The 24,649-nt window shown below is 40.4% G+C and overlaps 2 protein-coding genes across 2 annotated transcripts in view; one reads left to right on the forward strand and one right to left on the reverse strand.

Annotated features, from left to right (window-relative positions):
- Positions 1-24,649, reverse strand: part of XPOT (exportin for tRNA) — a 271,525-nt gene that overhangs the window by 130,194 nt on the left and 116,682 nt on the right. The gene's annotated exons all lie outside the window — the stretch shown is intronic.
- The window catches only part of C8H12orf56 (chromosome 8 C12orf56 homolog), a 152,730-nt gene that overhangs the window by 73,791 nt on the left and 54,290 nt on the right, over positions 1-24,649 (forward strand). The window contains 1 exon segment of the mRNA XM_037847380.1: positions 658-1,057. Coding sequence (XP_037703308.1) covers positions 658-1,057 — 400 coding nt within the window.

Raw genomic sequence — 24,649 nt, forward strand, 5'->3', positions numbered from 1 at the left:
GAATGGAAACAAGATCTAATCATATTCTGCAACATCTTAGCCTCTGTAAGATGCTTCCTTGTGTAGCAGAGCAGAGAGAGATCATGGTGAGCTGGAGAGAACAGGGAAGGTAAATGGATGATCAGACAAGGATTGATTCTGAAAAAAGTGCTGATGATATTGGGAAAGTTAAAAGAGTCTTAGCAAGAGGTGAAGAAAGCACTGTTAAAAAAATCCTCCATGTCTCCGTTTGAATAATTTTTTTCTTTATAAGATCAATTAGAAATGCATAATGAAAGATGTGCAATTGTACAAAATGCACAATGAAAAAACAATCAAGTTTTAAAACTAGAATGAAAAAGTCCTTTCAATGGAAAAATTGGGGCCCCTTGAGGAGAGGTATAAAGCTTTAAATAGAAAAAGTGCTTCTTTACATGACATTGGGTAGAATTTTATTTTGGAAAATAGAAAAGTCAATTAAGGATTGTTGTGCCATATCTTCCCCTCAACAAGTGAGATTAAATCATTCCCTTCTCTAAACAAGCAGTCCTTTAAGTGAAAACATTCACTTTTAGTCTTCTACTGCTGCAATCCAGCCATCTGTTTCTGTTATTTACTTGTAAATTGTGAAATGCAAAACTTACAATATCATGTTTAATATTAAATTCTATCCAACAGGTACCAGCAAGAGAGCAGCACAACGTCCAAGGATTCAACTCTTTGTCCTCCTTCAGACATCAAGAAGCTGCCCCTTCACGGGCAAGGTGCCTTCCGACCCTTACCTATACTCTCTAAGTTCACACCAGCCATTGGCAAGGCAGGTAGCAGTGTGCCATCTTGCACAACAAACACAAAAGAACCGCAGGGCCTTCCAAATCACAAAGACTCTCTAAATGACACCCTTTTCACGAGTAATGGAAATGGAAATGTGTTTTACTTAGGAAATTCCTTCCAAGCCTCCTGTTTACAAAGCAACCCAAACCTGGAGAAAAAGGAGTCTGAACTTCATTTGTACATTGTTTCCACAAGCTCATCGATATTTCTGCACTTAAAAAGTTCATGGAACAATTATATTATAGTAAGTATCCTCTGAAGTTAACCTCGCCTTGCGTATTGCTCTTCAGGCAAACATGCCTTCTCTGCTCCACCTCCTCATTTTGGAAATTTAGGCTTGGAATTTAATAATATTGTGAAAGACAAAATGCACCAAACAATTAAGAAGATTATTTCATTCATGCTTTTGCAAGAGGGAGAGTGTTCATTAATGAGGAATGTCTCAGAGAAAAGGGAAGGGGGCCTAGGGTTTTATAAAGGCAGGTAAACAAGGGAGTCATTGGTAAGTCTCATGGGATTCCAGAAGAAGGAAGGAGATGGGTCTTGGAATATTCGAGAGCAGAATGGTTCTTTGCAGCTAACTGGGTAGATTTCTTTCTGGGAACCTAGGTTCAGATAAAGTTCAACACTGTCAATATGTTTCTGTATTCCTTAGGTGCACTACTGAAAGTAAGTTAATGAGAGGCACTGTCATAGTATCAGATACTTTTATACAGAGAACACCTAGTTTAAATCCCTTATTTTGTCAGGAAAAAGAGTCACAAAAATTTCAAGTTACTTATTTAAAATTATATAATACATTTAGGGCAGAGTCAGATCTCCCATTTAGGGATCTTTCTACTATACGAAGATCAGTTTAAAAAACAAGTAATTTGTTAAAAGAAAATTATGATTCTTTTCCACTATGTTCAGTAATATACTTTTTGTTTTTGATCTTCTAACATAATATTAAGAAATATGAAAGGCTGTTTCACTCAGAAGAAGCTAGAAGCAGAAAGTTTTATATGGCTAAAAATTGTGAAAGATTAAAAGACAACTTTAAATATTTAAAATTCCTCTTTAAATCTTTTAACAGACTTCTTCATATGGAGAAGAATGTGAATGAATAATAAATAGTCATTATTTAAAAGAAGGCCTCATATGTTCTAACAGAAAAAGCAAATCTTAATTGACTTAAAAGTCAATTTAAGTATTTCAAAATAACAAGTGGCTTTTTTGTTTGTTTGTTTTTTGTTTTTAATTTCATTTTGAAATAAATTCAAAGTTACAGGAACAGTTGCAAAAACAATACAAAACCCATACACAGAACTCCAGCATACCCTGACCCCCCCCATACCCCGATCCACCAATTTAACATCCTGTCACATCACCATTTCTTTCTCTCCCTCCCTCCCTCCCTCCCTCCCTATCTATCATCTATCACTCTGTCTTCTGAATATATGAGAGCAGGCTGCACACATCCTTGAACAAACATTATAATTCACATATACATTTCCCATGAACAAGAACAATCTTTTATGCAATCCCATTAAGCACAGCTAAGAAGTTCAAGAAATTCAACATTCATACAAAGCTTACATTCTATATTTCCTTTTTTTTTTCCTTATGTCCCAACTGTGTCCCTTTGAGCCTCCTCTCCTCCATCCTCAGATCCCATCCAGGATCATCCTTGGCATTTGTCATTGCCTATTTAGACTGTCTTTTTCTTTTCTTTCTTTTTTTTTTTCTCAATTGTGGAAACATATATACAGCCTAAATCTTCCCATTCCAACCCCTCCCTAGCATTCCATTACTGGGATTAATCACATTTAGAATGTTGTAATGCTATCACCTTCCCACCATCCATTACTAGAAATTTCCCTTCAACCCAAACAGCAACATTACACTCAATTCTTAACTTCCCATTGCCCCTTCCCCCACTTCTCGTAACCCATACTCTACTTTTCATCTCTATGGTCATGTTCTCTGACAATTTCTTTGTGTTTACTGTGGGGCTTAAATTTAACCTCTTAAATCCATAACAATCTTGTTTTTCTTTGATACCAACTTAACTTCAATAGGACACGTAAACTATGTTCCTGTACTCCTCCATTCCCCCACCTTTATGTAGTTCTTGTCAGAAATTACACATTATACATTGAGTCCAAAGCCACTGATTTGTCATTAGAGTTTATGTATTTTACATCCTGTAGGAAGTAAATAGTGGAGTTACAAATAAAAAATTATTGACTTCTATTTGTATTCCGTTGTGTTCAGAGAATGTGCTTTGAACATATTCAATTGTTTTTTTGTTTTGTTTTGTTTTGTTTTGTTTTTTTAATTTATTGAGGCTTGTTTTATGTCCCAGCAAATGGTCTATTCTGGAAAAAGATCCGTAATCACTATAGAAAAATGTGTGTCCTGGTGATTTGGGATGTAATGTTCTACATATGTCTGTTAAATTTCTCTATCTCTCTCTCTCCTTTCTTTGTTTCTCTGTCAGTAGGGTTCCCTTTAGTATCTGAAGTACAGCAGGTCTTTTATTAGCAAAATCTCTCAGGATTTGTTTGTCTGTGAAAAATTTAAGCTCTCCCTCAAATGTGAAGGAGAGTTTTGCTGGATAAAGTATTCTTAGTTGGAAATTTTTCTCTCTCAGAATTTTAAATATGTCATGCCACGGCCTTCTTGCCTCCATGGTGGCCGCTGAGTAGTCACTACTTAGTCTTATGTTGTTTCCTTTGTGTGTGGTGAATTGCTTTTCTCTTGCTGCTTTCAGAACTTGCTCCTTCTCTTCAGTATTTGACAGTCTGATCAGAATATGTCTTGGAGTGGGTTTATTTGGATTTATTCTATTTGGAGTTTGCTGGGCATTTATGCTTTGTGTATTTATATTGTGTAGAAGGTTTGGGAAGTTTTCCCCAACAATTTCTTTGAATACTCTTTCTAGACCTTTACCCTTCTCTTCCCCTTCTGGGACACCAATGAGTCTTAAATTTGGATGTTTTATTTTAACTATCGTGTCCCTGAGATCCATTTCGATTTTTTTGATTTTTTTCCCCATTCTTTCTTTTGTTCTTTCATTTTCTGTTCTGTGGTCCTCGAGGAGGCTGAGTTGTTGTTCAATTTCTTCTAATCTTGTATTATGAGTATCCAGAGTCTTTTTAATTTGGCCAACAGTTTCTTTTATTTCCATAAGATCTTCTATTTTTTTATTTACTCTTGCAAGTTCTTCTTTATGCTCTTCTAGGGTCTTCTTTATGTCCTTTATATCCTGTGCCATGCTCTTCTTCATGTCCTTTATGTACTGTGCCATGCTTTCGTTGTTTGATTTTAGGCCTTTGATTAATTGTGCCAAGTACTGTGTCTTTTCTGATCTTTTGATTTGGGTGTTTGGGTTTGGGTTCTCCGCATCATCTGGTTTTATCACACACTTTAAGATTTTCTGTTGTTTTTAGCCTCTAGGCATTTGCTTTACTTGATAGGGTTCTTTCTGGATATAATACCAATCTCTAATTTTTCAGATCTACAGCTTGGTGGCGTATACTTTCTCTAACTAGCCAGCAGATGGTGTCCACGAGTCACCTATTCCCCTGAAGTCAGTTCTCCCTGATTTTGTCTTTGTGGTGTGGTGGGATCTGATTGTTGTGGGGTTCAATTGGTGCACTAAGTTTGGGTATGTTGTTGGTGCCGTCCACCCTGAATGTGGGGCATATATCTGGGTGGTTAGGGAGGGAGGACAGCTTTAATAATCAAACCTCCCAGGTGTTCTTGGAGATTTAAGGCTGTTACAAGAGTCTAAGCCTTCATTTCAGTCTTGCCACAGATTGTCTCTGCCACTGACCCACAAGTCCTTGGTATTGGTGTAGGGTCCCCGGGATTTCCAGGCTGGTCCCCGTTCCCAGCTGTGCTCTTCCAGGACCTCTGCTAAGGGAAGGCTGTGCAATGTCACAAGTGCGCACCGGCCTCCAGGGAAGCCCTGGGCTGCTAGGCCATGCAGGGGCACTCCCAGCCTGCTGTAAGGATGGTTGAATAGGGCATGTTAATTTCCCCCTTTTCACACAGCTCTGCCTTCCCAGCTTCAGGACAATTAGCTGTGGGTGCGCTAAAGGCCACTGTCCACGGGCAATATTGTGGGTGCGCATGGCACTGTGGGAAACACTCTTGGCGTGGCTCTGGGCTATGGCTCTGTCCCCGGGCAGGAGTGTCTCTAGCCTGCTGGGGAGTTATCTGCAAGGGGCATGGTTTCTTTCTCCTTTTGGCTCCCTCTATCCCCCTGGCTCTCAGACAATCAGGAGTGGGTGTGGGGAGGGCTATCCTCCACGTCAGACACTGAGGCGTTGGCTACAGCCTGCTCCTGCAGTGCTTCACTGTGCAGTTCTCACTGCCGTACCTGCAGCTGCTCCCAGGTTTTTTTTTTTTTTTAAAGAACTAGTCTGTCTCCGAACGCCAACCCATGGTTTCCCCACACCGCAGCGCGGCTGCCGGATTTTCCACCAGCTTACTCACTTGTTTCAGAATGCAGACTCCCAGTTCCACTAAATGCAAGGTCCCTGTGGATTTAGCAGACCTTGTCTGGCTGGTGCATCGCTGGAATTGGTGTTCTGGGTCACTTTCTGGCTTTTATCTAGTATTTTTCACGGAGGTGTTTTTCTTGCCCTGTCTCATCTAGCTGCCATTTTAGGTTCTCCTCACAAGTGGGTTTTATAAGACAATTTTTTAAAAGTTTTTATTTACATATTTGTCTGTTTACTTATTTTATTAGAGAAGTTGTGGGTTTACAGAACAATCATGCATAAAATACGGGATTCCCAATACCACCCTATTATTAATACCTCGCATTGGTGTGGTACATTTGTTACAATTGATGAAAGCACATTTTTAATAATTGTACTACAACCTGTGGTCCATTGTTTACTTAGGGATCTTAACTCTGGGATTTAGGCCATGGGCTAAAGTCCTTAAGTTTGTATCCAGCTAGTGATATAGCAGGTTTCCTTGAATGCCAGAGCTAATCAAAACAAACAAAGCAAGGCAAAAAGTCTTTCACTGTCTTTGAAAATTCATTCTTATTTGGCTGGTGGTCTCTTTCAGAGCTTCACATTCCCGTCAAGCAGATCAACCCAAGGTATATGGGAAGTGCAGGGTTCTGCCTGTCTTATCTGAGCCTGGGTGGAGCCAGAACCCAGGAACCCCCTTCTTTTCCTGGGCTTGTGCTTGCTAGGGGCCTTAAGAATTCCCCATTTATAGTTCACAGGAGTTTGAGTGAATGCCACCTCTACTCCCTTTGAAATAGACCTTTTCCCTGTCCTGGGTGCTCTCTTGAGTGACCTAATGCAGGTAGTCCTTTTCCCTAGGCTGCACCAACTTAATTGCTTCTCACACGGTCCTAACTGTCTGCAAGGGCTTCTCTGCTCTCAGAACAAACTCTGGGAGGGTGAGCCTAAGACATGTTTCCAGGCTCAGTCTCTCAGACTTCCACCCGACAGACTGGAACTGACATACATGCACCCAAGTATGCACACAGGGGCCACTCTGCTCCCTGTGGAGCAGGGCCAGGGACCCACAATGGGAGTGCAAGCTGGCACCGCTGTGTGTTATGAACGGGGTAGAGGAGAGGCCAGCAAGGACACTTCGAGTTCCTCCCATGGCTTTTGAAGCTGTAATTTTTAAATTCAACACCTGCCTGAATAATGCAGCCCTTTAATTGTTTTCCATAGTTTTGAGGAATATTAGCATCTTTAATTTTCCTCTGCCAGCTTTGCCTGAGGGTGGTTGAAACACTGGCCACCCTCAGAGCAGGCCCCAGCTATCTGAAGTAGTTGATCAAAGGTAGAGATCTGGCATCAGACCACACAACCCTGGAGTTTGGAGGACTAGTTCTTTATGTCCTACCCTGGCACCAGCAAGCTGAGCCAGGAACTGGAGCTCTATTACCCCCTGCTGCCTGCCACAAGGCTGGGGGAAGGAGGATGATAGCTGCTGCAGGGAGGGTGATACTCACTGGTCTTTTTCACAATGCACCAGCCTCTTCCTCCAGATCCTGCCTGGATGCTGGACAGTGTTCTACTACACCTGGAGTTTCAAATAGTTGACTGAAACAGTTCGTACCTGTTCAGTAGTTGTTTTGGTGGAGGGACTTAATCTTGGAGCTTCCTACTCAGCCATCTTCCCACAATCTGGTTTTATAAGACTTTTGAATCTGTTTATGCTTCCTTGATTGACTAACTCCCTGTTTCAATACTACTTTTAAATTCTGAAGCAGAGATATGGCTCAGTGAGTCAGACTGGTCAATTCATACTGTAAGCCCTTAAGATAATAAAATGCAGTAACAATAGCTAACATGTATTGTTATTACCTAGTAGGCTCTATTCTGATGCTTTATGCATATTAACTCATTTAATCTACACAAATGCCTTAATGAAGGTTGTCATTGCCATTTTATAGATAAGGAAATTGAGGCACAGAGAAATTAAATGATTTGTGCAAAGTTGCAAGGCTAGTATGGAGCTAGGATTTGACCCCAGGAAGTCTGATTTTTTTCTGTGACCACTGAAATGAATGTAAATGGAGAAAAATTATCTTTATGAGTTTGTTAGATGCTATAACTAAAGATTATGTTCTAGGGCCCTCCCCCAATCAAGATGGCAAAGTGAGAAGCTCCAAAACTCTGACTTCTAAAGAAGCTTTGAACAACCAGCAAGGAATGGCAGAAGCATCTTTCTTGGAGCTCCAGAAAACAGTTAAAGGACTGGAATAACAGGGTGTGTGCCAAATCAAGAAAAAGGCTTCTTAAAAGCAGTAGGATCTTTTGGTGCCATGGCTGGCCCCTCCTCCACTCTTACAAGCTTGGTGCCAAGCCAGCCTACCCTTCAAGTGTGGATCCCTGGTCCTGATTCTGGAGGGAGTACACATCTGGGAGTATGTATGTCTTGCCCAGTGTATCTAGTGTTGTCCTGAGAAACTTGTCATCCCGGAACTCATCCTACATGTAGAAGGTAGCTCATGGAAAGCTCCTACAGAACGTTGTGAAAAAGCAGTCAAGTAGCTACCTGGGACAAGGAATTGCCGGCTCTTGGACAGATAGTGCAGTGTCTGGGACTGTGAGGAAATTGCTTCCTATGGAAGAGGGGAGTTTGTATCCATGTAAATGGGGGAGTTCCTAGGGCCAAACGTCTATGCCCAAGACAAGGTGCATGTGCAGAAAGAACCATAGAGGCCCATACATCTTGGCCAGGAGCTATTCTCTAAACTCATTGTCTGGATAAGCACTGAAGGAGAGCAATCTGCAAAGACTGGGAAAGGTGTATTCTTTTTTTATCTTCTTTTATTTATTTTTTTGTTAGTTCCAGACATTCAGGGAAAGCTCTGTCAGAATACAAGCTGGATACAAGCTTAAGGAACAGATGCTTCAGAGTCTAAACTCCAGTGATAACGCTTTAAAACAGCAAAATGTACAGGTTTCAACAGAATATCACAAAACATATCAAGAAATGGGAAACACTGGAAAACAACAATGAGGAGGGCCAAATCTGGGACATACCAAAGACTTCTAAAAAATGGTCCTAAATATGCTGAAAGTTCTAAATGAAAATAGGAATAAAGAACTAAAGGAAATCAGAAAAATGATAGCAGAACACAAAGAGAATATAGATGGAAATTATGAAAAGGAACCAAACAGAGCTGAAGACCACAGTAAAACAGAAGTGAAAAATTCTCTGTAGGGGTTAACAGCAGATTAGAGCTTTGCAGAAGAAAGAATCCGAGAACTTGAAGATAAGACAATTGAAATCATCCCGTTTGAGGAGTGAGGGAATAAAGAATGGGAAAGAGTGAACAAAGCCTGAGGAACCTCGGGAATACATCAATATATGCAATGTGGGAGACCCAGCAGAAGAGAGAGAAAGGGATAGAGAGAATATTCAAAGAGTTGACAGCTGAAAACTTCCCAATGTTAACAAGAGAATATATACATAAGATGCTCAATGTAGTTCCAACAGGATAAACCCAAATAGACCAACAATGCGCCATGTTACAGTCAAACTGTCAAATGAATCCTGAAAGCCACAAGAGAAAAGTAATGTGTTGCATATAAGGGAGAAGCCACAAGAATAAATGTCAGTTTCTTATCGGAAACCATGGAGACAAGAAGGCAGTGAGATGATGATAAGACTGAAGCGGTGAAAGCAAAAATTGCCAACCAAGAATTATATATCTGGCAAACCTGTCTTTCAAAAATGAGGGAAAGAGGGATTTTCAAAAAGACAGACTAGGGCGCTCTAAGATTCAGTTCGTCCTTCAGGGCAGCTACTAAATAGCCAGGAACTGTCTGAAACAACTGTTTGGGGGGCTCTGGAGACCAGAAACACATCAAACACCAGCCAGGAATGAGTGGAAGAACGAGACTGATAAATCGCAGTGAAAATCTGTGAGTAGATCTCTTCGCACTGTGGAGGCTTGTGACCGGCCCCCACTGGCATGCAAGGCTACCTTGGGAGCCCCTTCCTGGCTGGAAACTGAAGCCCTCTCTCCCAAGAATGGGGGCAGGGGGTCATGGTGCGGTGCTGATTGTGGCTTTTGATTAGCGAATTCACACTACTGGGTTCCAGCTCCAAGCACAGCTGAAGTTTCAACCCACCCGGGACAGAAAGCCAGCAACCTCTGTTTTAACCCCACTCCCAGAGTGGTTGACTGAGATATACCATAACTTTTCAGGGTAGCAGAGAACAGTTTGCTGAAGGGTGGCTCTTCTCCAAGAAAAGGAGGGGACGTGGTACACCACAGTTTGTGGCTGTTGATTAGAAAATTCAGATTGCAGGATCTGGAAACTGAGCAACAGTTTCAACCCACCCGAGCCAAAAGCAGCTGGCAACCTCTGTCTCAACAACACCTCCAGCAGGGGAGGAGCTGGTTGAGTATTCAAGGCACACTACCACTGTAGGACTGTGGGAAACAGTTGGATGAAGAGTGCCATCTGCTAGGGAGGCCAAGAAAGCACAATTCCTGGGAACTATCATAGAGAAGATTGGCGTCCTTCTGGGTCTCCTCCCCAGGGCACTTTGGAACCTATTTACACCCTTTCCATGGGTCCCTTGGCCTGTTTTGACTGGGAAAAACTGACCTGGGAAGGTCCTCTCCTGGGGGACCCTCCTCCCAGAATCAGCCCTTTAGGTAAAAGCAACTAGAGATAACAAAAGGAGTGTTAAAAACATATAGAGGCAAGACTCACCTAAGACGGTGGCATAGAGAGGAGTGGAAGCTAGTTAGCCCCCCTGGAACAACGACTAAACAACCAGGAACAACTAGTAAATAATCTGGAATAACTGCGGGGGGACAAACATGACTGTCTGCTCATCATACACCAACCTGAATTGGGAGGAATGCCCAAGATTGCAGCATAAAATCTGGAAGTAAAAACAATGGATCCAAGCCGGGAGCCCCCTCCCCTCACGGCCTGAGCTGCAAAGCCTCGTGGTGCTAGAGAGCAGCACTCTCCCAGTAAGCAAATACAGCTCAGCTGAGCTCCAACTGGGGTTTTGATTAACAAACATGGACTGCTTGATACAAGCTATGAATGCCCAACAAGCAGACAGAGGCTTTGGGTGACTGCTGACCTTGAAGAGCTGGAGCGTGGCCATGGAATGGCCCTGAAGGGGGCTTTCTGTCCCTGTTTCAGCTCATTGGAGAAAGCCTCAGCCATTTTCAGTCCCCAGAGCTCTGACCCAGACAAAGGTGGAGATACCACAGGTAGAGAGAGACCATTCAAATGCTAATGACCTCTCCCTGGGCGGGGGGGGGGGTCTATCTTCTCTAAGAGGAAAAAGGTGGGGCCCAGCTCTACTACCTGCCTTCCATTGAGAACCAGACTCCAGAGCCTGGGGGAAAACAGCCATGGGCCACACCTCCTTACAGCACTCTGGAGTTATAGGCTGACAGGTACCACCTGCTGGGCAGAAAAGCACAGTGACCTGACACCTCACAAGGTGTAACAATTTTCTAAGACACACCCTCAGGGAAACCGGATACTGAATAGTTCTTCCTCCTGGGACCGGAGCCCATTTTGGTTGGGAAAAACCTGATTGATGTAACCAAGGAAACCATGCCTATACAACAGAAAACTACAACCTATACTAAGAAAAATGAAGTTATGGCCCAGTCAAAGGAACAAACTTACACTTCAACTGAGATACAGGAATTTAAACAACAATACTAGGTCAATTCAAAAAGTTTAGGGAAGGGAGAATCTAAAATGGCGGCTAGGTGAGACAGGGCAAAACAATGCCTCTGTGAAAAATACCAGATAAAAGCCAGAAAGTGACCCAGAACACCAGTTCCAGTGATGCACCAGCCAGCCAAGGTCTGCTAAATCCACAGGGACCATGCATTTAGTGAAACCGGGAGTCTGCATTCTGAAATGAGTGAGTGAGCTGGCTGAGAGTCCGGTGGCCGCACTGCAGTGTGGGGAAACCATGGGTTGGCGTTTGGAGATGGACTAGTTCCTTTAAAAAACAAAACAAAACAAAACAAAACCCGGGAGCGGCTACGGTTACAACAGTGAGAACCACGCAGTGAAGCATGGCAGGAGTGTCTGGCGTGGAGGATAGCCTGCTGCTGATTGTCTCAGGGCCAGGGGGGCAGAGGGGAGCCAAAAGGAGAAAGAAACCATGCCCCTTGCAGCCATCTCCCTGGTGGGTGGGGGGCGCTCCTGCCCAGGGCCCGACCCACAGCCCAGAGCCGTGCCAAGAAACCCAGTGTGACGGGGAGTGTTTCCTGCAGCACCGCGCACACACCACAATAATGGCCGTGGACAGTGGCCTTTAGCGCACCCACAACTAATTATCCCAGAGCTGGGAAGGCGGAGCTGTGCAAAAAGGGGGAAATTAACATGCCCTATTCAACCATCTTTACAGCAGGCTGGAAACGCCCCTGCACGGCCCGGCAGCCCAGGGCTTCCCAGGAGGGTGGGCGCACACTTGTGATGTGGCACAGCCTTCCCTCAGCAGAGGTCCTGGAAGAGCATGGCTGAGAAGGGGGACCCGCTCAGAAATCCCAGGGACCCTATGCCAATACCAAGGACTTGTGGGTCAGCAGCAGAGACAATCTGTGGCAAGAATGTAATGAAGGCTTAGACTCTTGCAACAGCCTTACATCTCTGGAAACACCTGGGAGGTTTGATTATTAAAGATCTCCTGCCTCCCTAACTACCCAGACACATGCCCCACATTCAGGATGGACGGTACCAACAACACACCCAAACTTGGTGCACCAATTGAACCCCACAAGAATCAGATCCCCACACACCACAAAGACAAAGTCGGGGAGAACTGATTTGAGGGGAATAGGTGACTCGCGGATGCCATCTGCTGGCTAGTTAGAGAAGGTGTACGCCACCAAGCTGTAGATCTGAAAAATTAGAGGTCGGTATTTTTTATATCCAGAAAGAACGCTATCAAGTAAAGCAAAAGCCTAGAGGCAAAAAACAACAGAAAATCTTAAAGCATATGATAAAACCAGATGATATGGAGAGCCCAAACCCACACACCCAAATCAAAAGATCAGAAGAGACACAGTACATGGTACAATTAATCAAAGAACTAAGGACAAACAACGAGAGCATGGCACAGGATATAAAGGACATGAAGAAGAGCATGGTACAGGATATAAAGGACATAAAGAAGACCCTAGAAGAGCATAAAGAAGAAATTGCAAGAGTAAATAAAAAAAATAGAAGATCTTATGGAAATAAAAGAAACTGTTGGCCAAATTAAAAAGACTCTGGATACTCATAATACAAGATTAGAGGAAGTTGAACAATGACTCAGCCTCCTCGAAGACCACAAAATGGAAAATTAAAGAACAAAAGAAAGAATGGGTAAGAAAATAGAAAAAATCAATATAGATCTCAGGTATATGATAGACAAAATAAAACGTCCAAATTTAAGACTCATTGGTGTCCCAGAAGGGGAAAAGAAGGGTAAATGTCTAGAAAGAGTATTCAAAGAAATTGTTGGGGAAAACTTCCCAAACCTTCTACACAATATAAATACACAAAGCATAAATGCCCAGCAAACTCCAAATAGAATAAATCCAAATAAACCCACTCCAAGACATATTCTGATCAGACTGTCAAATACTGAAGAGAAGGAGCAAGTTCTGAAAGCAGCAAGAGAAAAGCAATTCACCACACACAAAGGAAACAACATAAGACTAAGTAGTGACTACTCAGCGGCCACCATGGAGGCAAGAAGGCCGTGGCATGACATATTTAAAATTCTGAGAGAGAAAAATTTCCAACCAAGAATACTTTATCCAGCAAAACTCTCCTTCAAATTTGAGGGAGAGCTTAAATTTTTCACAAACAAATGCTGAGCGATTTTGCTAATAAAAGACCTGCTGTACTTCAGATACTAAAGGGAACCCTACTGACAGAGAAACAAAGAAAGGAGAGAGAGAGATAGAGAAATTTAACAGACATATATAGAACATTACATCCCAAATCACCAGGACACACATTCTTCTCTTGTGATCATGGATCTTTCTCCAGAATAGACCATAAGCTGGGACATAAAACAAGCCTCAGTAAATTTAAAAAAAAAAATTGAATTTATTCAAAGCACATTCTCTGACCACAATGGAATACAAATAGAAGTCAAAACTCAACCATCAGAGACTTAGGAAATTCACAAACAAATGGAGGGTAAAAATGAGGGGGAGATGAAAACATTCCTGGATAATAAAAAGCTGAGGGACTTCATCACCAGTAGATGAGCCCTATAAGAAATGTTAAAGGGAATTGAGCAGGCTGAAAGGAAGGGACACTAAGCAATTGACTGAAACAACATGAAGAAATAAATATTTCCAGTAAAGATCACATGGTAAATATAAATAACAATACTACTATATTTTTTATTTATAACTCCACTATTTACCTCCTACAGGATCTAAAATACATAAATGGTAATGATAAATCAGTGGTTTTGGACTCAATGTAAAATAGGTAATTTTTGACAAGAACTACATAAAGGTGGGGGAATGGAGGAGTATAGGAACATAGTTTACGTGTCCTATTGAAGTTAAGTTGGTATCAAAGAAAAACAAGATTGTTATAGATTTAAGAGGTTAAATTTAAGCCCCATGGTTAACACAAAGAAAGTGTCAGAGAATATGACCATAGAGATGAAAAGTAGAGTAAGGGTTACGAGAAGTGGGGGAAGGAGCAATGAGGAGTTAAGAAATGACTGTAGGGTTTCTGTTTGGGGTGAAGGGAAATTTCCAGTAATGGATGGTGGGAAGGTGATAGCATTGCAACAATCTAAATGTGATTAATTCCACTAATGGAATGCTAGGGAGGGGTTGGAATGGGAAGACTTAGGCTGTATATATATTTCCACAATTAAAAAAAAAAAAAAAGACAGTCTAAAGAGATAATGACAATTAAGTGCCAAGGATGATCCTGGATGAGATCTGAGGATGGAGGAGAGGAGGCTCAAAGGGACACAGTTGGGACAAAAGAAAGAAAAAAAAGCAAGTATAGAATGTAAGCTTTGTATCAATGTTGAATTTCTTGAACTTCTTAGCTGCACTTAATGGGATTGCATAAAAGAATGTTCTTGTTCATGGGAAATGTATATGTGAATTATATTGTTTGTTCAAGGATGTGTGCAGCTTGCTGTCATGTTCAGAAGACAATGCAATAGATGATGGATGATCGGGAGGGAGGGAGGAAAAGAAAGAAATGGTGGTGTGACAGGCTGTTAAAGTTGGTGGATTGGGGTATCGGGGTAGGGGGGTCGGGGTATGCTGGAGTTCTGTGTATGGGGCTTGTATTGTTTTTGCAACTGTTCACGTAAGTTTGAATTTATTTCAAAATAAAATTTAAAAAGAAGTTTAGGGAAGATATGGCAAAAGAGATGAACCATATAATGAAAACACTGAGCGTACATAAGGCAGAAATTAAAATTTGAAAAACCAACTGGCAGAATCTATGGAAATGAAATGCACAACACAATAGATGAAAGACACAATGGAAACATACAACAGCAGATCTCAAGAGGCAGAAGAAAACACTCAAGAACTGGAGAACAAGGCACCTGAAAGCCTACACACAAAAGGATAGAGAAAAGAATGGAAAAATACGAGCACCATTTCTGGGAGCTTAAGGACAAAACAATAAGAAGGAAGGTGTATGTCATTGGTGTTCCAGAAGGAGAAGAGAAAGGAAAAGGGGCAGAAGCCATAACAGAGGAAATAATCAATGAAAATTTCCCATCTCTTATGAAAGACAGAAAATTACATATCCAAGAAATGCAGTGTACCCCAAACAGAATAGATCTGAATAGGCCTATGCCAAGACACTTAATAATCAGACTATGAAACATCAAAGATAAAGAGAATCCTGAAAGCAGCAAGAGAAAAGCAGTCCATCACATACAAAGGAAGCTTAATAAGATAATAAGATAATATGCAGATTTCTCAATAGAAACCATGGAGGCAAGAAGGAAGTAGGGTGATATATTTAAGATACTGAAGGAGAAAAACCACCAACAAAGAATCCTATATCCAGCAAAACTGTCCTTCAAATATGATGGAGAGTTTAAAATATTCTCTGACAAACAGACAATGACAGAGTTTGTGAACAAGATACCTGCTCTACAGGAAACACTAAAGGGAGCACTGAAGACAGAAAGGAAAAGACAAGAGTGAGAAGACTGGAAAACAATGTTGGGAGATAGCAGCACAGCAATGTAAGTACCCTGAACAAAGATGCTGTGAGTATGGTTGAAAGAGGAAGGTTGGGACAATGTGGGACACCAGAACAAAAGATGAAGGATAAAGACTGGGACTGTGTAACTCAGGGAAACTAGGGTGCTCAACAATCATAATAAAAGTTACAAACATGTTTTCACATGAGGTAGAACAAGTGAATGTCAACATTGCAAGGTGTTAAAACTAGGGTGGGATGGGGGAAAATACAATCAATGCAAACTAGAGACTATAACTAATGGAAACATTGTATTATGGTTCCTTTAATATAACAAAGCTAAATCTACATGGGGGGAGGAGGGAATAGAGGAAGGGTATGAGACTCCTGGCGTTGGTGATGTTGTCTGACTCTTTATTCTACTTTAGGTTAATGCTATCTTTCCTTTTGTTGCTTTCTAGCTGTCATTTTTTCTCTCTCTCTCTCTCTTTTCTTTTTCTTTGTCTCTTTGCCTTCTTTGACTCTTCCCCCTTCTTTGTGGAAGAAATGGAGATGTCCCCTTATATAGATAGTGGCAATGGTGCTGAATACATAAATACATGACTATACAGGGAACCAATGATTGTTTACTTAGGACAGAATGTATGGTGCATGAATAAAACCATCTTAAAAGAAATGGGTTGATGAAGAAACCTTGAAGGCACTATATTGAGTGAAAAAAACACACACATAAAGGCAAATATTGCAAGGTCTCACTGATATGAACTAATTATAATATGTAAACTCATAGACATGAAATATAAGTTACCAGAATATAGAACAAGGCTAAAGAAAGGGGAGCAGTTGCTTATTATGAGCAGAATGTTCAACTAGGGTGAACTTAAATGTTTGGAAATGGACAGGGGTGATGGTAGCATGTTGTGAGAATAACAGTGCTGAAAGGTGTGTGAAGGTGGTGGAAAAGGTAAGCTCAGAGTCACATATGTCACCAGAAGGAAAGCTGGAGGTTAAAAGATGGGAATGTATAAAATAGTGAGTCTTGTGGTGGACAATGATCATGATTAACTATATAAGTATTAGAAATCTCTTCCACAAACTAGAACAAATGTATGACATTATAACTAGAAGTTAATAATAGGCACTTAGGAAAAAATATATGCCTATTGCAAAGTATGTACTACACTTAGTAGTATTTTAACATTCTCTCATCAACAGTAACAAATATACTATACCAAAACCATGAATCAATAATGGAGGGGGGGTGGTTAGGAGCATGGGAGGATTTGAGTTTCCTTTTTTTTGTCTTTATTTCTTTTCTGGAGTAATGAAAATGTTCTAAAAATTGAAAAAAAAATTAATTGTGGTGATGGATGCACAGCTGTATGATGGTACCATGTGCAATTGACTGTACATTTTGGATCTTTGTATAGTTGTATGGTATGTGAACAATCTCAATTATATATATGTGTGTGTGTGTGTGTGTGTGTGTGTGTGTGTGTAAACATATAGAGGCAAATAAAAAAACAGGCAGAACAGATCAACATTCCTGAAGGAAGAACAGGGAAAGGAAGTTTTCTCCTGGGAGTGCAACAATTGCAGAAATAGTACAGTCTCAAAAATTGTACCATATATCCAGGGCAAGAATCAGATGAATAGGGGCTGAAAATTTCCTGATCAGTTAAACACGAGCTATTCTGAAGGTATAAAACACACTGAACCAAGTGTGAAAATAGAGCTTTAGTACAAATCAAATCAACAAGAAACCCTAGGCAAGAGAGAGAAACTGACTCCTACAGTAAAGTCATCAAGAAAACAAGGTGCCTAGACACCAGCAAAAAATTACAAGGCATACCAAGAAACAGGAAGATATGGCCCAAAGGAACAAATTAAAACTTCAGACAATACATAGGATTTGAAACAACTAATCACTGATTTTCAAACAAATCTCCTAAATCAATTCAAGGAGATGAGGAAAATATGGTAGAAGAGAAAATGGATATTAAGGAGACACTGGGTGACCATAAGGAAGAATTTGAAAGTATGAAAAAAAAAAATAACAGAACTTATAGGAATGAAAGTCACAATAGAAGAGATAAAAATACAAAATACAAAAAAATGCCTCTTCTTGTTGAGGCATACAACAGCAGATTTGAACAGGCAGAATAAAGTATCAGTGAGCTAGAGGATATGACATCTGAAATTATCTTACAGACAGAGGGACAGATAGAGAAAAGAATGGAAAAAATGGAGCAGGGTCTCAGGCAACCGAATGACAGCAAGAAATGCACAAATATATGTGTCATGGGTGTTCCAGAAGAGAGGGGAAAAGGGGCAGAAACAATATTTGAGGAAATAATGGCCAAAATTTCCCAACTATTATGCAAGACCTAAAGGTAGATGTCCAAGAAACACAATGTACTGCAAATATATGTAATCCAAATATACTTCCCCCAAGACACACACTAATCAAAATGTCAAATGCCAAAGACAAAGAAAGAATTCTGAAAGCAGCAAGAAAAAGTAATTTATCACATATAAGGGATGTTCATTAAGACTAAGTTCTGATTTCTAATCAGAAACCATGGAGGTGAGAAGGTAGTGGTATGATATTTTTAAGGAACTGATAGAGAAGAACTGCGAGCTAAGAATTCTTTATCTGCCAAAACTGTCCTTTAAAAAATGAGGGAGCATTTAAAATATTCACAGATAAACAGAAACTGAGAAGCATTCATTAAGAAGAAACCTGCCCGACAAAAAATACTAAAAGGAGTGCTACTGGCCGAAAGGAAAAGACAGGAGAGTGAGGCTTGGAGGAGAGTATAGAAATGAAGACTATCAGAAAGGGTAATGAAGAGGGTAAAAAAAAAGAGACAAAAATAAGATATGACATTAAAAAGCCAAAAGATAAAATGGTTGAAGAAAGTACTGCTTTTACAATAATAACATTGAATGTTAATGAATTAAACTCCCCCAATCAAGACACAGATTGGCAGAATGGATTTAAACAATATGATCTATCTATACGCTGTCTACAAGAGAGTCACCTTAGACCCAAGGACACAAATAGGTTGAAAGTGAAAAGATGGAAAAAGATATTGTATACAAACTGTAACCAGAAAAGAGCTGGGGTAGCTATATTAATATCAGACAAAATAGACTTTAAATGCAAAAATGTTATAAAAAACAAAGAAGGTTATTATATATTAATAAAAGAAGCAATCCACCAAGAGGAAATAACAAGCATAAATATTTACGATCTAACCAGGGTGCCCCCAAATACATGAGGTAAACACAGGCAACATGGAAGAGAGAAACAGATGTCTCTACAATACTAGTTAGAGACTTCAATATACCACTCTCATCAACAGACAGAACATATAACAGGGGATCAATAAGGAAATAGAGAGGTTGAATAAAATGATAAATGAATTAGACCTAACAGACATTTACTGAGCATTGTACCCCAGCAGAGCAGGATGTACATTCTTTTTTTAAAAAACTTTATTTATCAAAAAATTAAAAAACAAATGAACAATAAAAAACATTTCGAAGAAAACCAGGGAGGCGGGGCAAGATGGCGGACTAGTGAGCTGTATGTTTTAGTTACTCCTCCAGGAAAGTAGGTAGAAAGCCAGGAATTGCGTGGACTGGACACCACAGAGCAATCTGACTTTGGGCATACTTCATACATCACTCATGAAAATGTGGAACTGCTGAGATCAGCGAAATCTGTAAGTTTTTGTGGCCAGGGGACTTGCACCCCTCCCTGCCAGGCTCAGTCCCGTGGGGGGAGGGGCTGTCAGCTCCGGGAAGGAGAAGGGAGAACTGCAGTGGCAACCCTTATCGGAAACTCATTCTACTGATCCAAACTCCAACCATAGATAGACTGAGACCAGACACCAGAGAATCTGAGAGCAGCCAGCCCAGCAGAGAGGAGACAGACATAGAAAAAAACAGCACGAAAAACTCCAAAATAAAAGCGGAGGATTTTTGGAGTTCTGGTGAACATAGAAAGGGGAAGGGCAGAGCTCAGGCCCTGAGGCTCATATGCAAATCCCGAAGAAAAGCTGATCTCTCTGCCCTGTGGACCTTTCCTTAATGGCCCTAATTGCTTTGTCTCTTAGCATTTCAATAACCCATTAGATCTGTGAGGAGGGCCCTTTTTTTTTTTTTTTTAATCCTTTTTTCTTTTTCTAAAACAATTACTCTAAGAAGCCCAATACAGAAAGCTTCAAAGACTTGCAATTTGGGCAGGTCAAGACAAGAGCAGAACTAAGAGAGCCCTGAGACAAAAGGCAATAATCCAGTAGCTGAGAAAATTCACTAAACACCACAACTTCCCAAGAAAAGGGGGGAGTCCGCTCACAGCCATCATCCTGGTGGACAGGAAACACTCCTGCCCATCGCCAGCAGCATAGCCCAGAGCTGCCCCAGACAACCCAGTGTGACGGAAGTGCTTCAAATAACAGGCACACACCACAAAACTGGGCGTGGACATTAGCCTTCCCTGCAACCTCAGCTGATTGTCCCAGAGCTGGGAAGGTGGAGCAGTGTGAATTAACAAAGCCCCATTCAGCCATCATTTCAGCAGACTGGGAGCCTCCCTACACAGCCCAGCAGCCCAGAACTGCCCTGGGGGAACGGCACTCACCTGTGACATAGCACGGTCATCCCTCAACAAGGGGTGCACGGCCTGGAAGAGGGACCCACTTGCAAGTCTCAGGAGCCATACGCCAATACCAAGGACTTCTGGGTCAGTGGCAGAGACAAACTGTGGCAGGACTGAACTGAAGGATTAGACTATTGCAGCAGCTTTAAAACTCCAGGATCACCAGGGAGATTTGATTGTTAGAGCCACCCCCTCTCCCTGACTGCCCAGAAACATGCCCCATATACAGGGTGGGCAACACCAACTACACACGCAAGCTTGGTACACCAATTGGACCCCACAAGACTAACTCCCCCACTCACCACAAAGGCTAAGCAGGGGAGAACTGGCTTGTGGAGAACAGGTGGCTCGTGGATGCCACCTGCTGGTTAGTTAGAGAAAGTGTACTCCACGAAGCTGTAGATCTGATAAATTAGAGATAAGGACTTCAATTGGTCTACAAATCCTAAAAGAACCCTATCAAGTTCAGCAAATGCCAAGAGGCCAAAAACAACAGAAAATTATAAAGCATATGAAAAAACCAGACGACATGGATAACCCAAGCCCAAGCACCCAAATCAAAAGATCAGAAGAGACACAGCACCTAGAGCAGCTATTCAAAGAACTAAAGATGAACAATGAGACCATAGGATGGGATACACAGGATATCAAGAAGACCCTAGAAGAGCATAAAGAAGACATTGCAAGACTAAATAAAAAAATAGATGATCTTATGGAAATTAAAGAAACTGTTGACCAAATTAAAAAGATTCTGGATACTCATAGTACAAGAGTAGAGGAAGTTGAACAGCGAATCAGTGACCTGGAAGATGACAGAATGGAAAATGAAAGCATAAAAGAAAGAATGGGCAAAAAAATTGAAAAAATCGAGACGCACCTCAGGGATATGATAGATAATATAAAACATCCGAATATAGGACTCATTGGTGTTCCAGAAGGGGAGGAAAAGGGTAAAGGTCTAGGAAGAGTATTCAAAGAAATTGTTGGGGAAAACTTCCCAAATCTTCTAAACAACATAAATACACAAATCATAAATGCTCAGCGAACTCCAAATAGAATAAATCCAAATAAACCCACTCCGAGACATATTCTGATCACACTGTCAAACACGGAAGAGAAGGAGCAAGTTCTGAAAGCAGCAAGAGAAAAGCAATTCACCACATACAAAGGAAACAGCATAAGACTAAGTAGTGACTACTCAGCAGCCACCATGGAGACGAGAAGGCAGTGGCACAATATATTTAAAATTCTGAGTGAGAAAAATTTCCAATCAAGAATACTTTATCCAGCAAAGCTCTCCTTCAAATTTGAGGGAGAACTTAAATTTTTTACAGACAAACAAATGCTGAGAGAATTTGCTAACAAGAGACCTGCCCTACTGGAGATACTAAAGGGAGCCCTACAGACAGAGAAACAAGGAAAGGACAGAGAGACTTGGAGAAAGGTTCAGTACTAAAGAGATTTGGTATGGGTACAATAAAGGATATTAACAAAGAGAGGGGAAAAATATGACAAACATAAACCAAAGGATAAGATGGCTGATTCAAGAAATGCCTTCACGGTTATAACGTTGAATGTAAATGGATTAAATTCCCCAATTAAAAGATATAGATTCACAGAATGGATAAAAAAAAATGAACCATCAATATGTTGCATAGAAGAGACTCATCTTAGACACAGGGGCATAAAGAAATTGAAAGTGGAAGGATGGAAAAAAATATTTCATGCAAGCTACAGCCAAAAGAAAGCAGGTGTAGCAATATTAATCTCAGATAAAATAGACTTTAAATGCAGGGATGTTTTGAGAGACAAAGAAGGCCACTACATACTAATAAAAGGGGCAATTCAACAAGAAGAAATAACAATCGTAAATGTCTATGCACCCAATCAAGGTGCCACAAAATACATGAGAGAAACACTGACAAAACTAAAGGAAGCAATTGATGTTTCCACAATAATTGTGGGAGACTTCAACACATCGCCCTCTCCTATAGATAGATCAACCAGACAGAAGACCAATAAGGAAATTGAAAACCTAAACAATCTGATAAATGAATTAGATTTAACAGACATATACAGGACATTACATCCCAAATCACCAGGATACACATACTTTTCTAGTGCTCATGGAACTTTCTCCAGAATAGATCATATGCTGGGACATAAAACAAGCCTCAATAAATTTGAAAAGATTGAAATTATTCACAGCACATTCTCTGACCACAATGGAATACAATTAGAAGTCAATAACCATCAGAGGCTTAGAAAATTCACAAATACCTGGAGGTTAAACAACACACTCCTAAACAATCAGTGGGTTAAAGAAGAAATAGCAAGAGAAATTGCTAAATATATAGAGAAGAATGAAAATGAGAACACAGCATACCAAAACCTATGGGATGCAGCAAAAGCAGTGCTGAGGGGTAATTTACAGCACTAAACGCATATATTAAAAAGGAAGAGCAAGCCAAAATCAAAGAACTAATGGATCAACTGAAGAAGCTAGAAAATGAACAGCAAACCAATCCTAAACCAAGTAGAAGAAAAGAAATAACAAGGATTAAAGCAGAAATAAATGACATAGAGAACAAAAAAACAATAGAGAGGATAAATATCACCAAAAGTTGGTTCTTTGAGAAGATCAACAAGATTGACAAGCCCCTCGCTAGAGTGACAAAAAAGAGAGAAGACCCATATAAACAAAATAATGAATGAAAAAGGTGACATAACTGCAAAGAAAACCAAAACAGAGGAATAAGAGGAACAACCTAAAATAATGACCAGGATATACATTCTTAATGCTCATGGATCATTCTCCAGCTAGACCACATCTTTAGTCACAAAACGACATAAATTTTAAAAAACTGAAAATTATACAAAGCACTTTCTCTGATCATAATGGAATGAAGCTGGAAATCAATAACAGGGAGAAATGGAAAAATCACAAATATATGGAGGCTAAACTACATACCTTTAAACAATCAGTGGGTCAAAGAAGAAATTACAAGAGAAATCAGTAAATGTCTTAAGATGAACGAAAATGAGAACACAACATATCAAAACTTATGGGATGCACCCAAAGTAATTTGAGCAGGGAATAAAAATGTACTCGCCGGGCTCCCCGAGGAACTAGGGGAAAATGCAGAAATATTAAACTTCCCCACCTGGGTAATTACTGATATTCTCACAAGCACTAAGGACTAACAATTTAGTAGACTGAGCCCTTGATCTTGGAGCTTGCCCTTATGAAGCTTGTTACTGGAAAGGAGAGGCTAAGCCTAGTTATAATTGTGCCTGAGAGTCACCCCCAGAGAACTTCTTTTGTTGCTCAGATGTGGCTTCTCCCTCCCTAAGCCCACTTGGTGGGTAAACACACTGCCCTTCCCCCTATGTGGGACACGACCCCCAGGAGTATAAATCTCCCTGGCAACCCGGGACATGACTCTCGGGGATGAGCCTAGACCCAGCATCCTGGGATTGAGAAAGTCTTCTTGACCAAAAGGGGGAAGCACAATGAAACAAAATAACGTTTCAGTGGCTGAGAGATTTCAAATGGAGTTGAGAGGTCATTCTGGAGGGTATTCTTATACGTTATATAGATATCCCTTTTTAGTTTTTAGTATTTTGGAATAGCTATAAGGAAATACCTGAAACTGTTGCACGGCAACCCAAGTAGCCTTGATTCTTGAAGACAATTGTATAACTATGTAGCTCACACTGTGTGATTGTGAAAACCTTGTGGCTCACACTCCCTTTATCCAGTGTATGGACAGATGAGTAGAAAAATGGGGACAAAAATTAATTGAAAAATAGGGTGGAATTTGGAGTATGGGATGGTTCAGGTTTTCTTTTTTACTTTATTTTTATTCTTATTATTTTTTCTTTATTTTTTTTGAGTAATGAAAATGCTCAAAAATTGATTGTGGTGATGAAGCACAACTATATGAATGTACTGTGAACAACTGATTGTACACTGGATGACTGTATGTTATATGAATAAATCTCAATAAACTGAATTAAAAAAAAAACTTATAGGATTCAGTGAAGGCAGTGCTAGAGAGAAATTTGTAGTCCTAAACACCTACATTAAAAAAAGAAGAAAGAACTAAAATCAAAGACCTAATTGCACTCCTGGAGGAACTAGAAAAAGAAAATCAAACTAACCCCAAAGCAAGTAGAAGAAAAGAAATAACAAAGATTAGAGCAGAAATAAATGAAATTAAAATTTAAAAATATAAAGAGAGAGAATCATTAAAAGCAAAAGTTGGTGCTTGGAAAAAAAAAATGAGGGAGACATTAAGACATTTCCAGACAAAGAAAAGCTGAGGGACTTTGTCACCACTAGATTGGCCTTATAAGAAATGCAGGTGGAAAGGAAAGGACAATAGACAGTTGACTGAAGCCACAGGAAGAAATAAAGATCTTGGGTTAAGATAGTGACATAGATAAATATAAATACTAGTACTATTGTATTTTTTATTTGTAACTC

Source organism: Choloepus didactylus, chromosome 8 (genome assembly GCF_015220235.1).
Source record: "Choloepus didactylus isolate mChoDid1 chromosome 8, mChoDid1.pri, whole genome shotgun sequence".
In the NCBI taxonomy this organism is placed as follows: Eukaryota; Metazoa; Chordata; class Mammalia; order Pilosa; family Megalonychidae; genus Choloepus; species Choloepus didactylus.